A 22,326-nucleotide genomic window follows, 5' to 3' on the forward strand; every position below is an offset into this window, starting at 1 on the left:
GTGCAGACTACGCAAACATCAGAAACCTTCCAACAAATAGTGGCAGGATGCAAAATGCAAGAACAGCGTATACCTAACACCAAGGCGTGGGGATTGTATACAGGAACATCTGCACAGCATAAGGGCTAAGTCCCCCTAAATCCAGGTGGGAGACCTCACAAAAAGTGGTGGAGAATGAAAGAGCTAAGATCCTGTGGGACTTCAAGATCCAGACAGATAAGCAGGTGTTGGCTAACCAACCAGACATAGTGATAGTAGACAAGGATCAGAAGACAGTAGTGATCATAGATGTGGCAGTGCCAAGTGACAGCAACAGCAGAAAGAAGGAATATGAGAAGCTTGGAGAAATACCAGGACCTCAAAGGAGAACTGGAAAAAATGTGGAAGGTAAAGGCAACAGTGATTCCAGTGGTGATAGGAGCCCACGGAGCAGTGACCCCTAAGTTGGAAGAATGGCTACAACAGATCCCAGGAGCAACATCTGAGCTCTGTCCAGAAAATCGCAACTCTGGGAACAACAAATATCCAGCACAGAACCCTCAAACACCCAGGCCTCTGGCAGAGGGCCCGAGAATGAGAATAGTCAACAAAGGCCAATATATATATATATATATATATATATATATATATATATATATATATATATATATATATATATATATATTTATATTTTTTTTTTCATTATTGTAGACACAATCTTCATGGGAGAAATACAACGATAGCAAATTCCTACAAAGCAAATTCCCCAAAAAGTCCTTAAAAAGGGGTGTAAGAAGGATAGGACAAGGGTACTAATATTTACTGTGGAAATTCTTCTTTCGGACTATAGTAAAGAAACCACTCTTGTCAAAAGCGGCCATACCTGCTGTATGGCAGATTAAGAGAGTGAAAAAATGGTTATTTAATGGTTGATTTTTGGGGGATTACACATTTCAGAGTTGGCTTTTAACCCCTTCACCCCCGGAGCTTTTTCCGTTTTTTTTGTTTTTCGCTCCCCTCCTTCCCAGAGCCATAACTTTTTTATTTTTCCGTCAATATGGCCACGTGAGGGCTTATTTTTTTGCGGGACGAGATGTAGTTTTGAACGATACCATTGGTTTTACCATGCCGTGTAACAGAAAACAGGAAAAAAATTCCAAGTGTGATGAAATTGCAAAAAAAGTGCAATTCCACACTTGTTTTTTGTTTGGCTTTTTTGCTAGGTTCACCAAATGCTAAAACTAACCTGCCATTATGATTCTCCAGGTCATTACGAGTTCATAGACACCTAACATGTCTAGGTTATTTTTTATCTAAGTGGTGAAAAAAAAATTCCAAAGTTTGCTAAAAAAAAAAAAAAATTGCGCGATTTTCCGATACCCGTAGCGTCTCCAATTTTCGTGATCTGGGGTCGGGTGAGGGCTTATTTTTTGCGTGCCGAGCTGGCGTTTTTAATGATACCATTTTGGTGTAGATACATTCTTTTGATCGCCCGTTATTGCATTTTAATGCAATGTCGCGGCGACCAAAAAAAACGTAATTTTGGCGTTTTGATTTTTTTTCTCGCTACGCCATTTAGCGGTCAGGTTAATCCTTTGTTTTTATTGATAGATCGGGCGATTCTGAACGCGGCGATACCAAATATGTGTATGTTTAATTTTTGATTGTTTTATTTTGATTGGGGCGAAAGGGGGGTGATTTGAACTTTTATATATTTTTTTTTATATTTTTAAACACTTTTTTAAATTTTTTTTGGCATGCTTCAATAGCCTCCATAGGAGGCTAGAAGCATGCACAACTCGATCGGCTCTGCTACATAGAGGTGAAGTACAGATCACCTCTATGTAGCAGAAATCCAGGTGTACTTTGAGCGCCGACCACAGGGTGGCGCTCAAAGCAATCGGCCATCAACAACCATAGAAGTCTCAAGGAGACCTCTGGTTGTTATGGCAATGCACCGCTGACCCCCGATCATATGACGGGGGTCAGCGGTGCGAGCACCTCCGGCCGCGCGGCCGGGAGCGCTAGTTAAATGCCGCTGTCAGCGCTTGACGGCGGCATTTAACTAGTTAATGGGCTCGGGCGGATCGCGATTCCGCTCGCGCTCATTGCACGCACATGTCAGCTGTACAAAACAGCTGACATGTCGCGGCTTTAAGGTGGGCTCACCGCCAGAGCCCACCTTAAAGCAGGGGATCTGCCAACTGACGTACTATTCCGTCAGCTGGCAGAAAGGGGTTAAAGTTCCCGTAATGTTGCAAAACTTAATACTGTGAACAAAACACTTCCAATAAGACTAGAAGTCTGGATACATTTTTTTTTTTTTTTAAGTTTGTACAATGAGCTTGGTGATTGCAAAACTGGCAGATAGTTGAAAAAAAATCTAAAGTCCTTCTATGTAATTTAAGGATTTTACAAACCAACCCTTATAGCATTACACCTAGGTAAACACTTCTCAAGAAGGGCTTATTGGGTCATAGTTAAGGAATATTTTCAATAGGTAAAAAAATCAAGCAGGTTTTTCCTGTATGAACTGGTCTGTGTAAAGCGCAGGTATCCGTCAACCCCCAATTATGTAGAAAGACAATTATAGAGCTTCGGGTGCACAGTAAATTTCTCTGAACATATGACATAGCCGGTTTTGCTCCTACAGACTGGTGGCCATCCATGCTATAATATCTATGAAGCAAGACCTTATCCCACTGTCATACCCACTGGATGATAAGCAAAAATGGGGACACTTTGTACTTAATTGAATATTTAATACTAGATGGTGGCCCGATTCTAACGTATCGGGTATTCTAGAATATGCATGTCCACGTAGTATATTGCCCAGCCCACGTAGTATATTGCCCAGTAACGTAGTATACAGCACAGAGCCACGTAGTATATTGCCCAGCCACGTAGCATATTGGCCAGTCACGTAGTATATTGCCCAGCTACGTAGTATATTGCACAGTGACATAGTATACAGCACAGAGCCACGTAGTATATTGCCCAGCCATGTAGTATACTGCCCAGTGACGTAGTATACAGCACAGAGCCACGTAGTATATTGCACAGCGACGTAGTATACAGCACAGAGCCACGTAGTATATTGGCCAGTCACGTAGTATATTGCCCAGCTACGTAGTATATTGCCCAGCCATGTATGTCACAGGTAAAAAAAATAAAAAATAAACATATACTCACCTTCCAGGGACCCTTGTAGTCCTGTCGCCTCCTTCTCGCGCAGGACCTGTGATGATGTCGCGGTCACATGACCGTGACGTCACGGCTAGGGTTGAGCGAAACGGATCGGACAAATTGAAAAATCGCCGACTTTCGGCAAAGTCGGGTTTCATGAAACCCGACCCGATCCCAGTGTGGGATCGGCCATGCTGTCGGAGATCTTCGCGCCAAAGTCACGTTTCGTATGACGCTTTCAGCGCCATTTCTCAGCCAATGAAGGAGGACGCAGAGTGTGGGCAGCGTGATGACATAGGTCTCGGTCCCCACCATCTTAGAGAAGGGCATTACAGTGATTGGCTTGCTTTCTGCGGCGTCACAGGGGCTATAAAGGGGCGTGCACGGCGACCGCCATCTTACTTCTGCCGATCTGAGCATAGGGAGAGGTTGCTGCAGCTTCGTCAGAAGCAGGGATATCGTTAGGGAGGGAAGATTAACCCCCAAACCGCTTGTGCTGTAGCGATTTCCACTGTCCAACACCACCTTTTCTTTGCAGGGACAGTGGAGGCTATATCTTTGTGCATCAGCTCTGTAGCTTATAAGACTCCCTGATAGCTGCATTGCTGTTTGTACGCCGCTGTGCAAACCAACTGCTTTTTTAAAAGCAAAAATCCTGTTGCTCCTTTCTGCACAGTTCTATTGTTTATTTGTCCACAGTTTTGTGTGCAGCAGTCCTTTTTATTGCTGCCTGCCATACTTGTCCTGAGATCATTGTAGGGAGATTGTTATTGTAGTACAGTCCCTTTTTTTTATATATATCTTCCAGCCACTTTCTGCCACTTACATTGTGTAGTGTAATACAGTGGGCCTGGTTTTTGCAGCAGTCTCCCACATAATAAAGGGGGATTTAAATTGCCCCTAAGTGGACCTGCGTCAGCTCTGTTTGTCGTATATCTGCCAGCCACGTTCTGCCATTTACATTGTGTAGTGTAATACAGTGGGCCTGATTTTTGCAGCAGTCTCCCACACAAGAAAAGGGAGATTTAAATTGCCACTAAGTGGATCTGCGTCAGTTCTGTTTGTCGTATATCTTCCAGCCACGTTCTGCCACTTACATTGTGTAGTGTAATACAGTGGGCCTGGTTTTTGCAGCAGTCTCCCACACAAAAAAGGGAGATTTAAATTGCCACTAAGTGGACCTGCGTCAGCTCTGTTTGTCGTATATATGCCAGCCACGTTCTGCCATTTACATTGTGTAGTGTAATACAGTGGGCCTGATTTTTGCAGCAGTCTCCCACACAAGAAAAGGGAGATTTAAATTGCCACTAAGTGGATCTGCGTCAGTTCTGTTTGTCGTATATCTTCCAGCCACGTTCTGCCACTTACATTGTGTAGTGTAATACAGTGGGCCTGGTTTTTGCAGCAGTCTCCCACACAAAAAAGGGAGATTTAAATTGCCACTAAGTGGATCTGCGTCAGTTCTGTTTGTCGTATATCTGCCAGCCACGTTCTGCCACTTACATTGTGTAGTGTAATACAGTGGGCCTGTTTTTTGCAGCAGTCTCCCACATAATAAAGGGGGATTTAAATTGCCCCTAAGTGGATCTGCGTCAGCTCTGTTTGTCGTATATCTGCCAGCCACGTTCTGCCACTTACATTGTGTAGTGTAATACAGTGGGCCTGGTTTTTGCAGCAGTCTCCCACACAAAAAAGGGAGATTTAAATTGCCACTAAGTGGATCTGCGTCAGTTCTGTTTGTCGTGTATCTGCCAGCCACGTTCTGCCACTTACATTGTGTAGTGTAATACAGTGAGCCTGATTTTTGCAGCAGTCTCCCACACAAAAAAGGGAGATTTAAATTGCCACTAAGTGGATCTGCGTCAGTTCTGTTTGTCGTATATCTGCCAGCCACTTTCTGCCACTTACATTGTGTAGTGTAATACAGTGGGCCTGATTTTTGCAGCAGTCTCCCACACAAAAAAGGGAGATTTAAATTGCCAACAAGTTTATATACACCTTCTACCTTGTTTTACAGTACCATATAACGGTTGTTAGTTTGGTTACATTTTCCCAAAAATGAGGAAGTCTGGTGGAAGAGGCCGTGGGCGGGCGTTGCCAGCTGGTAATGATGGTGGTGGTGGAGCATCTGGTGGTAGTGGGAAAAGCAAAATAGCACCTAAGGCTCAAGTTGTTCAGACAGCGTCATCATCTGGCTACACAAGGCCTCGAAGGCTCCCTTATCTGGGAGTAGGAAAACTGCTTTTAAAGCCGGAGCAGCAGGAACAAGTTTTGGCTTTTATTGCTGACTCAGCCTCTAGCTCTTTCGCCTCCTCTTCAGAAAGTTTGAAATATAAAAGCATCGAGTCGTCAGTGGATGCTCCCGGTCAGGAACAAGTCGCTTTATTGTGTCCTTCACCCAAAGCAAAAGTGAAGGATGCAGCAGGCGACACTACAGTTTACTCCATGGAGCTCTTTACACATACTGTGCCAGGGTTAGAAAGGGAAATAGTTAACAGCCCATTACAAGATGAATCGGACATGGAGTGCACAGATGCACAGCCACAGCTAGATTATTATGCTGTTCCATTGACTCAAGATCACTACATTGCCCTCGCAGTGTACTGAGCCAGAATCTGACCCTGAAGAGACTATGGTGCCCCGTCCCGAACGCTATAGCACCTTACATGATGACACAGAGGAAGGTGCACAGGACATTGAAGAGGAGGTGATAGATGACCCAGTTGTTGACCCAGATTGGCAGCCATTGGGGGAACAGGGTGCCGCTGGCAGTAGCTTTGAAGCGGAGGAGGATGATCCGCAGCAGGCATCAACAACGCAACAGCTTTCATTTGGCAGGCCCATATCAGGCCAAAAACGTGTGTCTAAAACAAAAACAGTTTTAGGACAGCGTGGCCATCCGGTGAAAGTAGCACAGCGTGCAATGCCTGAAAAGGTATTCGATAGTAGGAAGAGTGCAGTGTGGCAATTTTTTAACCAAGATCCGAATGATCAGTGCAAAGTTATCTGTAAGAAATGCTCAAAGACCTTTAGCAGAGGGAAGAATCCCCTAAATTTAAATACAACGTGCATGCGTAGACATTTAACCAGCATGCACTTGCAAGCCTGGACTAACTACCAAATGTCACGTAACGTTGGTGCACCCGCTCAGAATGAAGGTAGTCAGCAATGCTACATTGCTTCCCTCACTGTAAGCCCACCGTTTAGGACACCACCTGCAGCAAATGTGGAGGTATCGTCGCAAGGCCAAGGCAGTCAGGGAATCACCAGGTTCTTGGCAGGAAACACTGTATGTAGGCCAACATCAAGAATACCATCACCAACCCTCTCTCAATCTGCCATGTCCACCACCACCCCCGCTAGTTCCACCATATGCAGCTCTCCAGTCCAGCTCACCCTACAAGAGACTCTCGTTAGGAAAAGGAAGTACTCATCCTCTCATCCGCGTACACAGGGTTTGAACGCCCACATTGCTAGACTAATCTCGTTAGAGATGATGCCCTACCGGTTGGTTGAAAGCGAAGCTTTCGAAGCCCTGATGGCCTATGCAGTACCACGCTATGACCTACCAGTCGACACTTCTTTGCGAGAAAAGCCATCCCAGCCCTCCACCAGCACGTCAAAGACCGTATTGTCCATGCACTCAGTCAGTAGAAAGGTGCACCTCACAACAGATGCATGGACCAGTAGGCATGGCCTGGGACGTTACGTGTCCATCACGGCGCACTGGGTTAATGTGGTGGATGCAGGGTCCACAGGAGACAGCCATAGTGGGACAGTTCGGCCTAGCCCATGGTCTAGGAAACAGTTGGCAGTAGACGTTCGACACCCCTCCTCCTCCTCCAAAAGCTCGTCCACAGAGCGCAGTCGCCCTACCACTCCATCCGCAGCTGCCAGTGTTGCACACGAGGTGTCCCATTATGGAACAGCTAGTGGTAAGCGTCAGCAGGCTGTGTTGGAAATGAAGTGTTTGGGCGACAACAGACACACCGCGGAAGTACTGGCAGAGCACTTGCAGCAAGAAACTCAGTCATGGCTGGGCAGTGTACACCTTGAGGCAGGCAAGGTAGTCCGTGATAACGGAAGGAATTTTATGGCTGCCATAGCCCTTTCAGAACTGAAACACATACCTTGCCTGGCTCACACCTTAAACCTGGTGGTGCAGTGCTTCCTGAAAAGTTATCCGGGGTTACCAGCCCTGCTACTGAAGGTGCGAAGACTTTGCTCGCACATCCGCCGGTCGCCCGTACACTCCAGCCGTATGCAGAACCATCAGCGATCACTGAAGCTTCCCCAGCACCGCCTAATAATCGACGTTGCAACAAGGTGGAACTCCGCACTGCACATGCTTCAGACGCTGTGCGAACAGAGGCGTGCTGTAATGTATTTGTAGGATACACATACACGGGCAGGCAGTCGGATGGCAGACATGGAGTTGTCAGGTGTGCAGTGGTCAAAGCTACAAGAAGTCTGTCAAGTCCTTCAGTGTTTTGAGGAATGCACACGGCTGGTAAGTGCAGACGACGCCATCATAAGCATCCCACTAATGCGTCTGCTGATGCAAAGTTTGACGCACATTAAGGAGCAGGCGTCTGCAGCCGAGGGAAGTCTTGATGACAGTCAGCCATTGTCTGCTCAGGGAACTCTCCTGGACAAGGTGGCGGACGAAGAGGAGGATGATGATGGGGATGAATATTTATGGGAGGAGGAAGCTTCTCAGGGGGCAATAGAAACTGGTGGCGTTGCAAGGTCAGGTACAGGGTTTTTGCAGGAGACAAGTGATGTTGATTTGCAAGAAAGTGCTCCTCAACCCAGCACAAGCAGTGAATTGACACCTGGAACATTGGCCCACATGGCTGATTTTGCCTTGCGTATCCTAAAAAGGGACCCCCGCATTATAAAAATGATGACCGATGACAATTACTGGTTGGCCTGCCTCCTGGATCCACGCTACAAAGGGAAATTACAAAATATCATGCCACATGAGAACCTTGAGCAAATATTGGCTACCAAACAAGCAACTCTTGTAGACCGTTTGGTTCAGGCATTCCCAGCACACAGCGGCAGTGATGGTTCTCACACGAGCCGTAGTGGGCAACATGGCAGAGGTGTTAAAAGCACAAATCAGAAGTGGCGTTGGACAGAGGGGTTTTATGACCAGGTTGTGGATTGATTTCGCTATGACCGCAGACACGACAGGTACTGCTGCATCAATTCAAAGTGACAGGAGACAACATTTGTCCAGTATGGTTACGAACTATTTTTCCTCCCTTATCGATGTTCTCCCTCACACGTAATTCCCCTTTGATTACTGAGCATCTAAAAGAGACACCTGACCTGAATTGGCAGAATATGCATTGCAGGAGCTCGCTTGCCCAGCTACTAGTGTGCCATCAGAAAGAGTCTTCAGTGCTGCTGGTTCAATACTGACCGAAAAAAGGACTCGTCTGGCTACCCAAAATGTTGATAATCTAACCTTCATTAAAATGAACCAATCATGGATTTCTATTTATTTTGCCCCACCTTCCCCTGCTGACACGTAGCTTGCCTGAAAAATGTCTTGCTTTTGACCTCTTCTTACTGACTGCTCCAATTCCTCCATTTGCAGCTGCTGAATGTCCACCATAGGCCATTTTTTTACCTCCCTAAATAGGCTGACTCCCCCCAGAGGGCCGTGGTCACCACCTAGCGCAAGCACCCGTGCGAGTGCAGTTTGCCTGGACAGGTGGGTGTGACCACTCTTGGGCGACGGCACTAGCACAGGGTCCCTCATAGTACAATAAAGTGTCTCTGACGGTGGTGCACAAGCAATGTCAGACACACCGTCGTAATATGAGGGGCCCTGTGCCACGAGTGTGTTCCCCCACTGCTCGAACAGTGCTCTACCACTTGCAATACTTACCTCTCCCTGCTCCACCACAATCCTTCAATGGCACTGCCAATACAAATTTGTGGAAATGATAGATGATAGTTAAAATATACAGGGGCCCTGGCCTCCATTTAGACCATTTTTTACTTTGCGCCAACTACCACTGTCTGCTACTCAGCAGAGGAACCCACCCCTGTACGTAGCTATGACACCTGTTTAGTTTTGAAAATTTTTTTGGCAGACATTTACCTAACTTTATTATTTTGGCCTACTGTGTCAGCCACTCCTTACAGTTTGTCCTCCGCTGAACGCTATGCCGCCTGTGTACCCCTGTAACCAATTTTAAACTGCATTGAGCCTACTATTTTATTTTAGGCCTACTAAGTCTGTCTGCGCCACTCCTTACAATCGTCCTCCGCTGAACAACGCTATGCCACCAGCTCACTCCTGTAACCCGTTTTGAACTGCATTGAGCCTACTTTTTTATTTTAGGCCTACTACCTGTGTGTCTGCGCCAATCCTTACAATTGTCCTCCACTGAACAACGCTATGCCGCCTGTGTACCCCTGTAACCAATTTTAAACTGCATTTGGCCTACTTGTTTGGTTGGGCCTACTAACGGTGTCTGCTGCTCCTTGCTTTTCTCTCCACTGAACAAAGCTGAGCTTCAATTTTCAGCCTATATCACATATTAAACTGCATTTGGCCCACTTTATTACTTGGCCCTACTAACTGTGTCTGCCACTCCTTACAGTTGTTCTCCGCTGAACAAAGCGATGCCGCCAGTTAACTCCTGTTACCAATTTTGAACTGCATTTAGCCTACGTACTTTTTTGGGCCTACTAACTGTCTGCCACTCCTTACAATTGTCCTCCGCTGAACAAAGCTATGCAGCCAGTTCACTCCTATTACCATTTTTGAACTGCATTTAGGCCACTTTATTATTTGGGCCTATATCTGTGTTTCCTCCTCATCCTGCCCATTGCCCAGCCACTGCTAGATGAGTCTGCTGGTACATTGACACAGACCACTACATTCCCCTTGCACTCTACACAGCCAGAATCTGACCCTGCTTAGAGTCAGGTTCCCCTTCCCGCATACTATACCACCTTACACGGGGACAAACAGGAAGGTGCAGATGAAAGTGCAGGTTCCTTCATCAGGTGGGGGGGCATACTCGGCAACGTCACTGGCACAGGGCCCCTCATAGTACGCAAAAGTGTCTCCGCCGGTGGGAGGCGCCCCCGCCATCAAACACACCGCCGTAATTTGAGGGGCCCTGTGCCAGTGCGAACGAGTGGGCCCCCCCGCTTGCTTAGGATCACAGCACTTGCAAAGTTGAAATACTTACCTCTCCCTACTGCACCGCCGTGACGTAGTCCGCATTTCCTGGGCCCAGTAAAAACTTGAACCAGCCGTACCCCCCCCACAACTTTAGCCAAATGACCCCGAATTTTCAATGCCTAACTATTATTATAAAGTTAATTAAGATTGTCAAGCTTCAGTAATAAGAATTTATGTTTTGGCATTAAAATAGGCACTTGTAGGTGTTTTCCTGTCCTCCACTCTCTGCCGACTTTGTGTCCTCCACTCTCTGCCGACTTTGATTCCCCATTGACTTGCATTGGGTTTCGTGTTTCAGTCAGCCGCCGACTTTTCGCAATTATCGGCCGATTTCACCCGACCCGACTTTTGACAAAGTCGGGTTTCGAATCCCAAAAAAGTAAAAAAGTCACTCAACTCTAGTCACGGCAGGTCCTTCTCGCGCAGGACCTGTGATGATATCGCGGTCACATGACTGACGTCATGGCAGGTCCTTCTCGCAGACCATCCTTGCAGCATCAATAGTAAAAACTTGGTCACACAGGGTTAATAGCGACGGTAACGGAGTGAGTTACCCGCGGCATAACGCGGTCCGTTACCGCCGGCATTAACCCTGTGTGAGTGGTGACTGGAGGGGAGTATGGAGCGGGCGCTGGGCACTGACTGCAGGGGAGTAGGGAGGAACTAATCGGACTGTGGCCGTCGCTGATTGGTTGCGGCAGTCGTGACAGGCAGCTGGCGAGACCAATCAGCGACTTGGATTCCATGACAGACAGAGGCCGCGACCAATAATTATCCGTGACAGACAGAAGGACAGAAAGACGGAAGTGACCCTTAGACAATTATGTAGTAGATTTCTCATCAGAACTTTTTTCTCCATGGAAACAAAACAAATACAACGCATTCCGATTCTGCAGTCAGACCTCCTGCGTCACCCATTTTCAGCCATTGCGCAGACCGAAGCAACTATCAATGTGGAATCTGACTAGTTTGTTTGTAGTCGGTTACCATGGAGACAATACATTGCTCTGCATAGGCGCTGAAGACATTGTAGAGCTTACAAAATGTCTTACCTTTCTCCCCTATGTAGGTCTATGAAACTTAGTCCATCGTGTTAGGCCACAGAACTTTAACCCCTTTCTAACATCGGACATACTATCCCGTCGAGGTGGGGTGGGCCCGTATGACCACCAACGGGATAGTACGTCCAGCAGGATAGTACGTACAACGCGATCGGCCGCGTTCACGGGGGGAGCGCGGCCGATCGCAGCCGGGTGTCAGCTGACTATCGCAGCTGACATCCGGCACTATGTGCCAGGAGCGGTCACGAACCGCCCCCAGCACATTAACCCCCGGCACACTGCGATCAAACATGATCGCAGTGTTCCAGCGGTATAGGGAAGCATCGCGCAGGGAGGGGGCTCCCTGCGGGCTTCCCTGAGACCCCCGGAGCAACGCGATGTAATCGCGTTGCTCCGAGGGTCTCTTACCTCCTCCTCCCTGCAGCAGGCCCGGATCCAAGATGGCCGCGGCATCCGAGTCCTGCAGGGAGGTGGCTTCACTGCGCCTGCTCAGAGCAGGCACCGGGAAGCCTCCAGGAGATGTGCACGTCAGATCGCCGATCTGACACAGTGCACAGCAAAGTGTCAGATCGGCGATCTTATACTATAACATCATGCCGCCCCCCCCTGGGGCAATGTTCTAGTGTAAAAAAAAAAAAATTTTCACGTGTAAAAAAAAAAAATATATACATATATATTGTTCCTATAAATACATTTCATTATCTAAATAATAAAAAAAACAATAAAAGTACACATTTAGTATCGCCGCGTCCGTAGCGACCCGACCTATAAAACTGTCCCACTAGTTAACACCCTTCAGTGAACACCGTAAAAAAAAAACGAGGCAAAAACCAACGCTTTATCATCATACCGCCAAATAAAAAGTGGAATAACACGCGATCAAAAAGACGGATATAAATAACCATGGTACCGCTGAAAACGTCATCTTGTCCCGCAAAATACGAGCCGCCATACAGCGTCAAAGAAAAAATAAGTTATAGTCCTCAGAATAAAGCGTTGCAAAAATTATTTTTTCTATAAAATAGTTTATCGTATAAAAGCACCAAAACATGAAAAAATGATATAACTGAGGTATCGCTGTAATTGTACTGACCCGAAGAATAAAACTGCTTTATCCATTTTACCAAACGCGGAACGGTATAAACGCCTCCCCCAAAATAAATTCATGAATAGCTGGTTTTTGGTCATTCTGCCTCACAAAAATCGGAATAAAAAGCGATCAAAAAATGTCACGTGCCCGAAAATGTTACAAATAAAAACATCAACTCGTCCCGCAAAAACAAGACCTCACATGACTCTGTGGACCAAAATATGGAAAAATTATAGCTCTCAAAATGTGGCAACGCAAAAAATATTTTTTGCAATAAAAAGCGTCTTTCAGTGTGTGACGGCTGCCAATCATAAAAATCCGCTAAAAAACCCGCTATAAAAGTAAATCAAACACCCCCTTCATCACCCCCTTAGTTAGCGAAAAATTAAAAAAATGTATTTATTTCCATTTTCCCATTATGGTTAGGGTTAGGGTTAAAGTTAGGGCTAGGGTTAAGGCTACAGTTAGGGTTGGGGCTAAAGTTAGGGTTTGGATTACATTTACAGTTGGGATTAGAGTTAGGGGTGTGTCAGGATTAGGGGTGTGGTTAGGGTTACCTTTGGGATTAGGGATGTGTTTGGATTAGGGTTTCAGTTATAATTGGGGGGTTTCCACTGTTTAGGCACATCAGGGGCTCTCCAAACGCAACATGGCGTCCGATCTCAATTCCAGCCAATTCTGCGTTGAAAAAGTAAAACAGTGCTCCTTCTCTTCCGAGCTCTCCCGTGTGCCCAAACAGGGGTTTACCCCAACATATGGGGTATCAGCGTACTCAGGACACATTGGACAACAACTTTTCGGGTCCAATTTCTCCTGTTACCCTTGGGAAAATACAAAACTGGGGGCTCAAAATTAATTTTTGTGGAAAAAAAAAAAGTTTTATTTTCACGGCTCTGCGTTATAAACTGTACTGAAACACTTGGGGGTTCAAAGTTCTCACAACACATCTAGATAAGTTCCTTGGGGGGTCTAGTTTCCAATATGGGGTCACTTGTGGGGGGTTTCTACTGTTTACGTACATTAGGGTCTATGCAAACGGAATGTGACGCCTGCAGACCAATCCATCTAAGTCTGCATTCCAAATGACGCTCCTTCCCTTCAGAGCTCTGCCATGCGCTCAAACGGTGGTTCCCCCCCACATATGGGGTATCAGCGTACTCAGGACAAATTGGACAACAACTTTTGGGGTCCAATTTCTTCTCTTACCCTTGGGAAAATAAAAAATTGGGGGCAAAAAGATAATTTTTGTGAAAAAATATGATTTTTATTTTTACGGCTCTGCATTATAAACTTCTGTGAATCACTTAATATGTCAAAGTGCTCACCACACATCTAGATAAGTTCCTTAGGGGGTCTACTTTCCAAAATGGTGTCACTTGTGGGGGGTTTCAATGTTTAGGCGCATCAGGGGCTCTCCAAACGTAACATGGCGTTCCATCTCAATTCCAGTCAATTTTGCATTGAAAAGTCAAATGGCGCTCCTTCGCTTCCGAGCTCTGCCATGCGCCCAAACAGTGGTTTACTCCCACATATGGGGTATCGGCGTACTCAGGAGAAAATGGACCCAAAAAGTTGTTGTACAATTTGTCCTGTTACCAGGGCCAGACTGGGACTAAAATTCAGCCCTGGCATTTGAAGTCACACAGGCCCACTTGTCACATGGTGACTGTATAATATCTTTGTACACTTGTAGGCTACAAGAAGTGAGGGGAGTGTAACACGACTATATAACATATAATTACAGCTGTATCCAGCATTACAGCTCAGCCCCCATAGAATGTAATACAGCACAGCCCCCATAGAATGTAATACAGCCAGCCCCCATAGACTATAATACAGCACAGCCCCATAGAATGTAATGCTGCACAGCCCCCATAGAATGTAATGCAGCACAGCCCCCATAGAATGTAATGCAGCACAGCCCCCATAGAATGTAATGCAGCACAGCCCCCATAGAATGTAATACAGCCAGCCCCCATATAATGTAATACAGCCAGCACCCATAGAATGTAATGCAGCACAGCCCCCATAGAATGTAATGCAGCACAGCCCCCATAGAATGTAATGCAGCCAGCCCCCATAGAATGTAATGCAGCCAGCCCCCATAGACTATAAGGGTATGTTTCCACGGTCAGGAAACGCGGCTTGTTTGACGCTGGCGCAGAGCTGCAGCGTCAAACAAGCAGCGTCCAGATGTTCCAGCATAGTGGAGGGGATTTTATGAAATCCCGTCTCCACTATGCGTGGAAACCCGCACGCGGCGGCCCTGCGACTACGGACATGCTGCGCGTCTTTTCAGATCGCACCATGTCCATACACCTTGCGGGGACGCAGCGTCCCCGCAAGGCATATCACAGGGCGCTATGGGAGCGAGCGATCATCCCGGATGTGAAGAGTTAACACATCCGGCATGATCGCGTCCCAGAAAGGGGGCGGGGCTTAGGATACCGCCGGCCATCCTGAACGTGGAGACATAGCCTAATACAGCACAGCCCCATAGAATGTAATGCTGCACAGCCCCCATAGAATGTAATACAGCACAGCCCCCATAGAATGTAATACAGCCAGCCCCCATAGACTATAATACAGCACAGCCCCCATAGAATGTAATGCTGCACAGCCCCCATAGAATGTAATGCTGCACAGCCCCCATAGAATGTAATGCAGCACAGCCCCCATAGAATGTAATGCAGCACAGCCCCCATAGAATGTAATGCAGCACAGCCCCCATAGAATGTAATGCAGCACAGCCCCATAGAATGTAATGCAGCACAGCCCCCATAGAATGTAATGCAGCACAGCCCCCATAGAATGTAATGCAGCACAGCCCTCATAGAATGTAATGCAGCCAGCCACCATAGAATGTAATGCAGCCAGCCGCCAAACAATATAATGCAGCACAGCCCCATAGAATATAATGCAGCACAGCCCCATAGAATGGAATGCAGCCAGCCCCATAGAATATAATGCAGCAGAGGCCCATAGAATGGAATGCAGCACAGGCCCATAGAATATAATGCAGCAGAGGCCCATAGAATGGAATGCAGCACAGGCCCATAGAATATAATGCAGCAGAGGCCCATAGAATGGAATGCAGCACAGGCCCATAGAATATAATGCAGCAGAAGCCCATAGAATGGAATGCAGCACAGGCCCATAGAATATAATGCAGCAGAGGCCCATAGAATGGAATGCAGCACAGGCCCATAGAATATAATGCAGCAGAGGCCCATAGAATGGAATGCAGCACAGGCCCATAGAATATAATGCAGCAGAGGCCCATAGAATGGAATGCAGCACAGGCCCATAGAATATAATGCAGCAGAGGCCCATAGAATGGAATGCAGCAGAGGCCCATAGAATATAATGCAGCAGAGGCCCATAGAATGGAATGCAGCACAGGCCCATAGAATATAATGCAGCAGAGGCCCATAGAATGGAATGCAGCACAGGCCCATAGAATATAATGCAGCACAGGCCCATGGAATGGAATGCAGCCAGCCCCATAGAATATAATGCAGCAGAGGCCCATAGAATGGAATGCAGCCAGCCCCATAGAATATAATGCAGCAGAGGCCCATAGAATGGAATGCAGCCAGCCCCATAGAATATAATGCAGCACAGGCCCATGGAATGGAATGCAGCCGACCCCCCCCCCCCCTCCAATAGCTCCACAATCCAGTCATCACTCATTGATAGAAAAAAAACCAAAACACTCTACTCACCTCTCTCCTCGTGCCCCGCGCTGCTCTGGCTCCGGTCTCAGCAGTCGCAGTCTGCCCGCCCGGTCACACAGCAGGTGCGCGATGGTATGACGTCATCGCGCACCTGCAGTGTCAGCGGCAGGCAGAGCGGGGAATCAGAGGCGTAGCTAGAGCTTTGGCCGCCCGGGGCTGTTCCCGAGTTTGGCGCCCCCCCTCTATAATACTATCTACAAGGCACAAATACCGCCACACCATGACCAGATGACATATTACCACCACAGTGATCGAATAATATCAAATACAAGGAACAAATACCAAAACATCATGACCAGACCACATATTACCACCACATAGTGACTGAATACTATAGTACTGATGAATAATAAAAAACCCTCCACAATACTATCACCATAAGTGCCATTATACACAGGAGATCTGTACTTAGTATGCAGTGTCTGTGTACAGGTAATACAGTGATCACCAGTGACATTATACACAGGAGCTCTGTATATAGTGTATAGGTAATCCAGTGATCACCAGTGACATTATACACAGGAGCTCTGTATATAGTGTATAGGTAATACAGTGATCACCAGTGACATTATACACAGGAGCTCTGTATATAGTGTATAGGTAATACAGTGATCACCAGTGACATTATACACAGGACCTCTGTATATACACTCACCGGCCACTTTATTAGGCTACGTTCACATTTGCGGTGTGCGCCGCAGCGTCGTCGCCGCACCAAAACGCATGCGGCGTGCGGCCCTATCTTTAACATTGGGGCCGCATGGCGCCGCATGTACATGCGTTGTCATGCGTTTTGGTGCGTTGTACGCCGCATGCGGCGTTAGGGCGCACCTGTCAGGGCGCGGCAAACGCAACATGTTGCATTTTTTGGGCGGCGCAGACTTTGGAAAAAACGCATGCGTCGTGTTTGCGTCGTCGATGCGGCTTTTTTCCCATTGACTTGCATTGACAACGCAGACGACGCAAGTACTTGCGTCGTGGTGCGTTGTACGACGCATGCGTTTTTCAATAAAAAATGCAAAACATTGTCTAGACTTTTGTCTAGACAAAAAAAAACCACTATATATAGAGAGAAAAAAAGGGGTTTGGCATTGTCTTTCACAAGGCTATCTACAGAGAAGACTGACTGAAGGGAATCTGCTTTCCAAACCTGTAAGTATATATTTCTCTTTGCATATTTTTTATTCTGTGTTTTATTTTTTGATTTGGATTTAATTTGTGCAATGTTTGGTCTGTGCTATTGTACGGTTATGGCACTGTGGGTTGTTAGTGAAAAATTGTGTTTTTTAATCTTGTTTTGATGTACTTCTGGCGTTATATGCTGGCGTTTATTGTCACCGGCCTTGCTTGGTTTTGGATTGGTTTTATGGATTTGGGGTTGTTCTGGTGTCATGCGGTTGTTCAATGTCTTTAAATTTGGCAGATTTTTATGTTAAATTTCTGGTGCATGTCTTTTTCTGGTTTCTATTGTTGGGGGTATCCGTATGGCATTTTCTTGGCTCATGTCTTGATGTGTTTTATGCTGTTGGCATTTTTTTTTCTTTCCTTGAGTGTCTTTTCTTGCTGGTGGGGGGGCTACATTTATGATGTTTCATTTGTATTGTATTGTTCTGTGCTGCTATGCCATTCTATTTTCAATTGTATTTTCCCTTTTTTTTTTTTTTTTAACTGATGGTTTTATGTCGTTTTCCCTATGGCTTCCGTATGTATCTCCTTTCTTGAATGTTTCCATTGACAAGTGTGTAGTATGGCTTTTTTTTTTTTTTTTTTTTAGTTGGGGGCCTTTTTTTTTTAATTTATTGTGTTTTCTTTTCATTTGGACTATGTTTTATCTTTTGGGTTGCTGTATATTGTAACAGCGGTTGTCCCGTACTGTTTATTGCTTATTATCTAGAATGTTATTTAGCGCCTTTTTCTGATGTATTTTGGTGGATGTCACCAGATGGTGTTGTTTTGGATTATGTCTTGTTGTAATTGTAAATTATGGCGTTCATTAGTTTGCTTATTTCATTGTGCCTTTTTTTTTTCCTGTAGAAATTTTTACATAGGTGTCTATTTTTTCTGAATTTTATTTGGGTCTATTCTTGTATTGTTTCTTCGATTGTGTTCTCTTGCAATGTATGGCGTTGTGGTGTCGCTTTTTGAGTTTGCATTGTCCTATCAGTCAACAGTCAATTGTGGTTGTTTTAATGTTTTGGGCCTATTTTATTGTATGTGGCATTGGATGTGATTTTTTGCTCATTTTTTTCATTGCAGAACAAACTTGCAAGAATGCCAAGTTCTTCGGAGCATAGCCAATCGGCGCGGGGGAGTGCGGTGAGTAATTATGTCTAGTTGCTTACAATTCGCTGCCATTTGTAGCATTGACAATAATTTTTGTATACAATTTTTCCAGGCTTCTTCAAGTGAGGGGGAAGACGGTCAGCGGGAGCAGAGAGATCGGGGCCAAGATGTGGCGTCAGGCCGGCGAGTGAGTATTTTTTTTCTTTATTTTTTTTTTTCCAGTAGCATCCTGCTGTGAGGAACATTACATTTGAGGAGCATCCTGCTTTCACTAGGGATGTTTACTAAGCTTAGGCCCCCGTCACACATAGCGAGATCGCTAGCGAGATCGCTGCCGAGTCACTAGTTTTGTGACGCAACAGCGACCTCAGTAGCGATCTCGCTATGTGTGACACGTACCAGCGATCAGGCCCCTGCTGTGAGATCGCTGGTCGTGTTGGAATGGCCTGGGCCGTTTTTTGGTCGTTGAGGTCCCGCTGACATCGCTGAATCAGTGTGTGTGACACCGATCCAGCGATGTCTTCACTGGTAACCAGGGTAAACATCGGGTTACTAAGCGCAGGGCCGCGCTTAGTAGCCCGATGTTTACCCTGGTTACCCGGGTGCTGCAGGGGGACTTCGGCATCGTTGAAGACAGTTTCAACGATGCTGAATTCGGTCCCGATCGTTGGTCGCTGGAGAGAGCGGTCTGTGTGACAGCTCCCTAGCGACCACACAGCGACTTACCAACGATCACGGCCAGGTCGTATCGCTATTCGTGATCGTTGGTAAATCGCTATGTGAGACGGGGCCTTTATACATTATAGATTTTCAGGGCAGCAAGTATTGGGGGAAGGTAAAATAAAGTTGAACTCCCTGCACACAAACATTCCAAAACACAGGTGTAGAAAACATCAATATACATACATCAAATGGCAAAGGATAGGGCAAAGGTACCTATCATTCCAGGTACTGGTGGTTGTTATTATTTGCATATTTTTAACCTATTTGTTTTCTAATTTTTTCTAGGTTTCACAACGGGACCAAGGAGACAGTGGAATAGATGTGGACCTCCTGATCTCCAGCATCCAGGAGCGTGGCCCGTTGTGGGACAGCCGTGACCCTCGGCACATGGACCAGGTGGTGTCGAGGCGTTTGTGGGCAGAGGTGGCAAAGTCGCTGTGGGATGGCTTTGACAGTGCCTCAGCGAAGGCCAAAGGCAACTTTAGTGAGTATTGCAGACACGCTGCTATGACCCATCTTGCCAGGATAAACACAACCGTGTGTGATGCGATCAACGCCTAAACTTTGCATCGCTCACGGTTGTTTTATCCTTTTAAAATGCTAAATATGTAACCATTTTTTTGTCTTTACATTCACAGTGAAAAAGTTGAGGACCAGATGGCGATCCATGAAGGACCGTTTCAATAAGGGGATCCGTGCTGCGGAGGAGCAAGCTCGGAGTGGTGCTGCTGCGTCCAAGTCGGTGCCCTACAAATATAACAGGGCACTCCAGTTCCTAAGACCGGTCCTTACCCGCCGACAGTAAGTATTTTGGCCACATAACATATTGCACAGCCACATTGTACATTGCCCAGACACATAGCATATTGCACAGCCACATAGTACATTGCCCAGCCACGTACATTGTGCATCCACATAGTAGATTGCCAGGCCACTATATAGCAGCCACATAGTACACGTTCTAGCTACATATACACATAGTATATTTCAAAAGGAACATAGTGTATTGGCCATCCATGTAGTCATTGTAGCATTTTGGCCATCCTTTTACCCTAGTGGAATGGTATATAGCCCATTAGTAATTTTTTGGTTAGGCGTGAGTCATTGTAGTCCATGACAGGTTACGTTCTGAGTCAGGGTAGTTCTGATCGCATGAATAATGATGACGTCTGGATCACATGATCCTAACGTCATGGCCGTTCCTGCGATCAGATCAGCAAAGTTTTTTTTTTTTGTTTTTTTTTTAAATGTTTTTCTTGACTTTAAATTTTTTACTAATTTTGCGGCATAGGCAGCATCAAGAAAGATTTTTTTTTTTTAAATGTTTTAAAACGATGACAGAGGTATGCATTGACTTTTGCAGCGGGAATGACCAGTCATTTTCTACCGTAGGTATGTCCATGATTGTTATCGTCAGCCCTAATGGTCAGCTGGCGGTAACAATCAGCAATTTATTATAGGCAACACAGACTGAGAGACAGGGGATTGTAATGTATTGATGTGTCATGTAATGTTAATTTTTTAACAGGAGTTGGCGTATGTGATAGGTTATTAATTGAAGACTAATTTTTTCCTTATCTTTTCACAGGACACACAGCAGCACCCTCGAGCGAGCTCCCCCCTGTGAAGCGGAACTTCATGGATCGCCATCTGACCCGTCACAGCCCTCCCACAGCGACAGCAGGCTTGCACCACCATCATCTGGAGAACCGGCTGCCGGTACATCAGGTTTTCCCCTGCCCGAGGCCTCTGGCGCACCTTCGTTCGGGAATTCCCGACAGCGCCAGCGGGCCTCGGACAGGTCAGTCATGCCCGAATTTTTGCACTTGGGCACGGTGTTCCAGAACGGTTTCAAGGCGTTGAGCGATAAAATGTCCAGTATGGAACGGCGCCTTGAAATCCTGGAAGCCGAGCTCTCAAATCCGGCAAAGCATTTTTTAAGTACAATTGCTCTAGGCATGGTGGAAAACCTTACGCCGGAACTCCAGATTTCGGTGATGCAGGACTGCAACAATTCCTACGTGAGGGCTCTGCAGCAGTCTCGGCGCATGCAGTCAGCGACACTGCCAGTAGTACCGTCGCTGGCTAGCATGACTCCGACTACTGCTGCAGAGCCACTCCAGCCACCCCACCCTGGTCCAAGTGCCGAGCGACGCCACCACAGTCACCATAGCAGTGTGCCGCTGACTCCTGCTCCTGCCAGGCCCTCATCCTCCCGCAGCCATCATTCTGGGGGAGCCGATACAGGAAAAAAAAGGAAAAGGAAGAGCAAGAAAAAAAAAAGCAAAAGGTCACGCACTGAGGCTCTGGCTGCTCAAGGTCAAACAAGTACACGTCGGGGCTCTAGCCGCAGCAGGAGCAGCCAGAGCCAACCAAGAACTTTGCAAAGGCTCGTGTTGCCTCCTCCCTGCCCTGCAGAGGTGGCGGTTTCCTCCCCATTATACCCTGTGGAGGGTTTAGACCTGCCATCCAGCCTCCTGGACTATAGGTCAACATCCTCCTCCTCGTCGTCGTCTTCATCAGCCTCATTTTCCTCTCCCCATTCCCAAAAAGAAACATACCATTCCCCCTTTGTGGCACAGGTTGATACCCCCTAAGTTTATTTCCCCTTTTTTTTTTCTGTTTCCCCCAAATAAAAAATTTTGGTTTGAATACAACAATATTTGTTCTTATTTTCATGTATACTTCTCAGCAAGTCACACCGTGCGCCGTCTACACATATTATGTGTTTAAAACAACTCATATATGCAATGTCAGACACTATTTTTAACTTTTTTATTTTGCCTTTTTTGGTGTGTCTCTCATTGCTGTATGAGGTGTTTACAAACAATAAAGTGTATGAGGTGTTTTCAATCACTAGGGTATGTGTCCACGCTCAGGATTGCATGAGGATTTGGTCACGATTTTTCATCAGTATTTTGTAACCCAAAACCAGGAGTGGGTGATAAATACAGAAGTGGAGCAGATGTTTCTATTCTACTTTGCCTCTAATTGTTCCACTCCTGGTTTTGTATTACAAATACTGAAGAAAAATCGTGACAAAATCATGATGCA

At 46.3% G+C, this 22,326-nt stretch overlaps 1 protein-coding gene across 1 annotated transcript; it reads left to right on the plus strand.

Moving 5' to 3' along the window:
* Nucleotides 1-330: 330 nt before the first annotated feature.
* On the plus strand, nt 331-21,966 carry LOC143803892 (uncharacterized). Its single transcript, XM_077281651.1, has 5 exons — nt 331-387; nt 18,662-18,736; nt 19,558-19,756; nt 19,911-20,073; nt 20,861-21,966. The coding sequence occupies exons 1-5, from the start codon at nt 331-333 to the stop codon at nt 21,867-21,869; spliced, it is 1,503 nt and encodes a 500-aa protein (XP_077137766.1). The 3' UTR covers nt 21,870-21,966.
* The last annotated feature ends 360 nt before the right edge of the window (nt 21,967-22,326 follow it).

The sequence above is a fragment of the Ranitomeya variabilis genome, chromosome 2 (assembly GCF_051348905.1).
Source record: "Ranitomeya variabilis isolate aRanVar5 chromosome 2, aRanVar5.hap1, whole genome shotgun sequence".
Classification (NCBI taxonomy): domain Eukaryota; kingdom Metazoa; phylum Chordata; class Amphibia; order Anura; family Dendrobatidae; genus Ranitomeya; species Ranitomeya variabilis.

Excerpts from the sequence above, each read along its gene's own strand:
- LOC143803892 (XM_077281651.1), top strand. The coding sequence starts at position 331 with ATGAGAAGCTTGGAGAAATACCAGGACCTCAAAGGAGAACTGGAAAAA. Across the intron at positions 19,757-19,910 it reads GAAGGCCAAAGGCAACTTTA|TGAAAAAGTTGAGGACCAGA; the intron begins GTGAGTATTGCA and ends TTACATTCACAG. Across the intron at positions 20,074-20,860 it reads CCGGTCCTTACCCGCCGACA|GACACACAGCAGCACCCTCG; the intron begins GTAAGTATTTTG and ends ATCTTTTCACAG.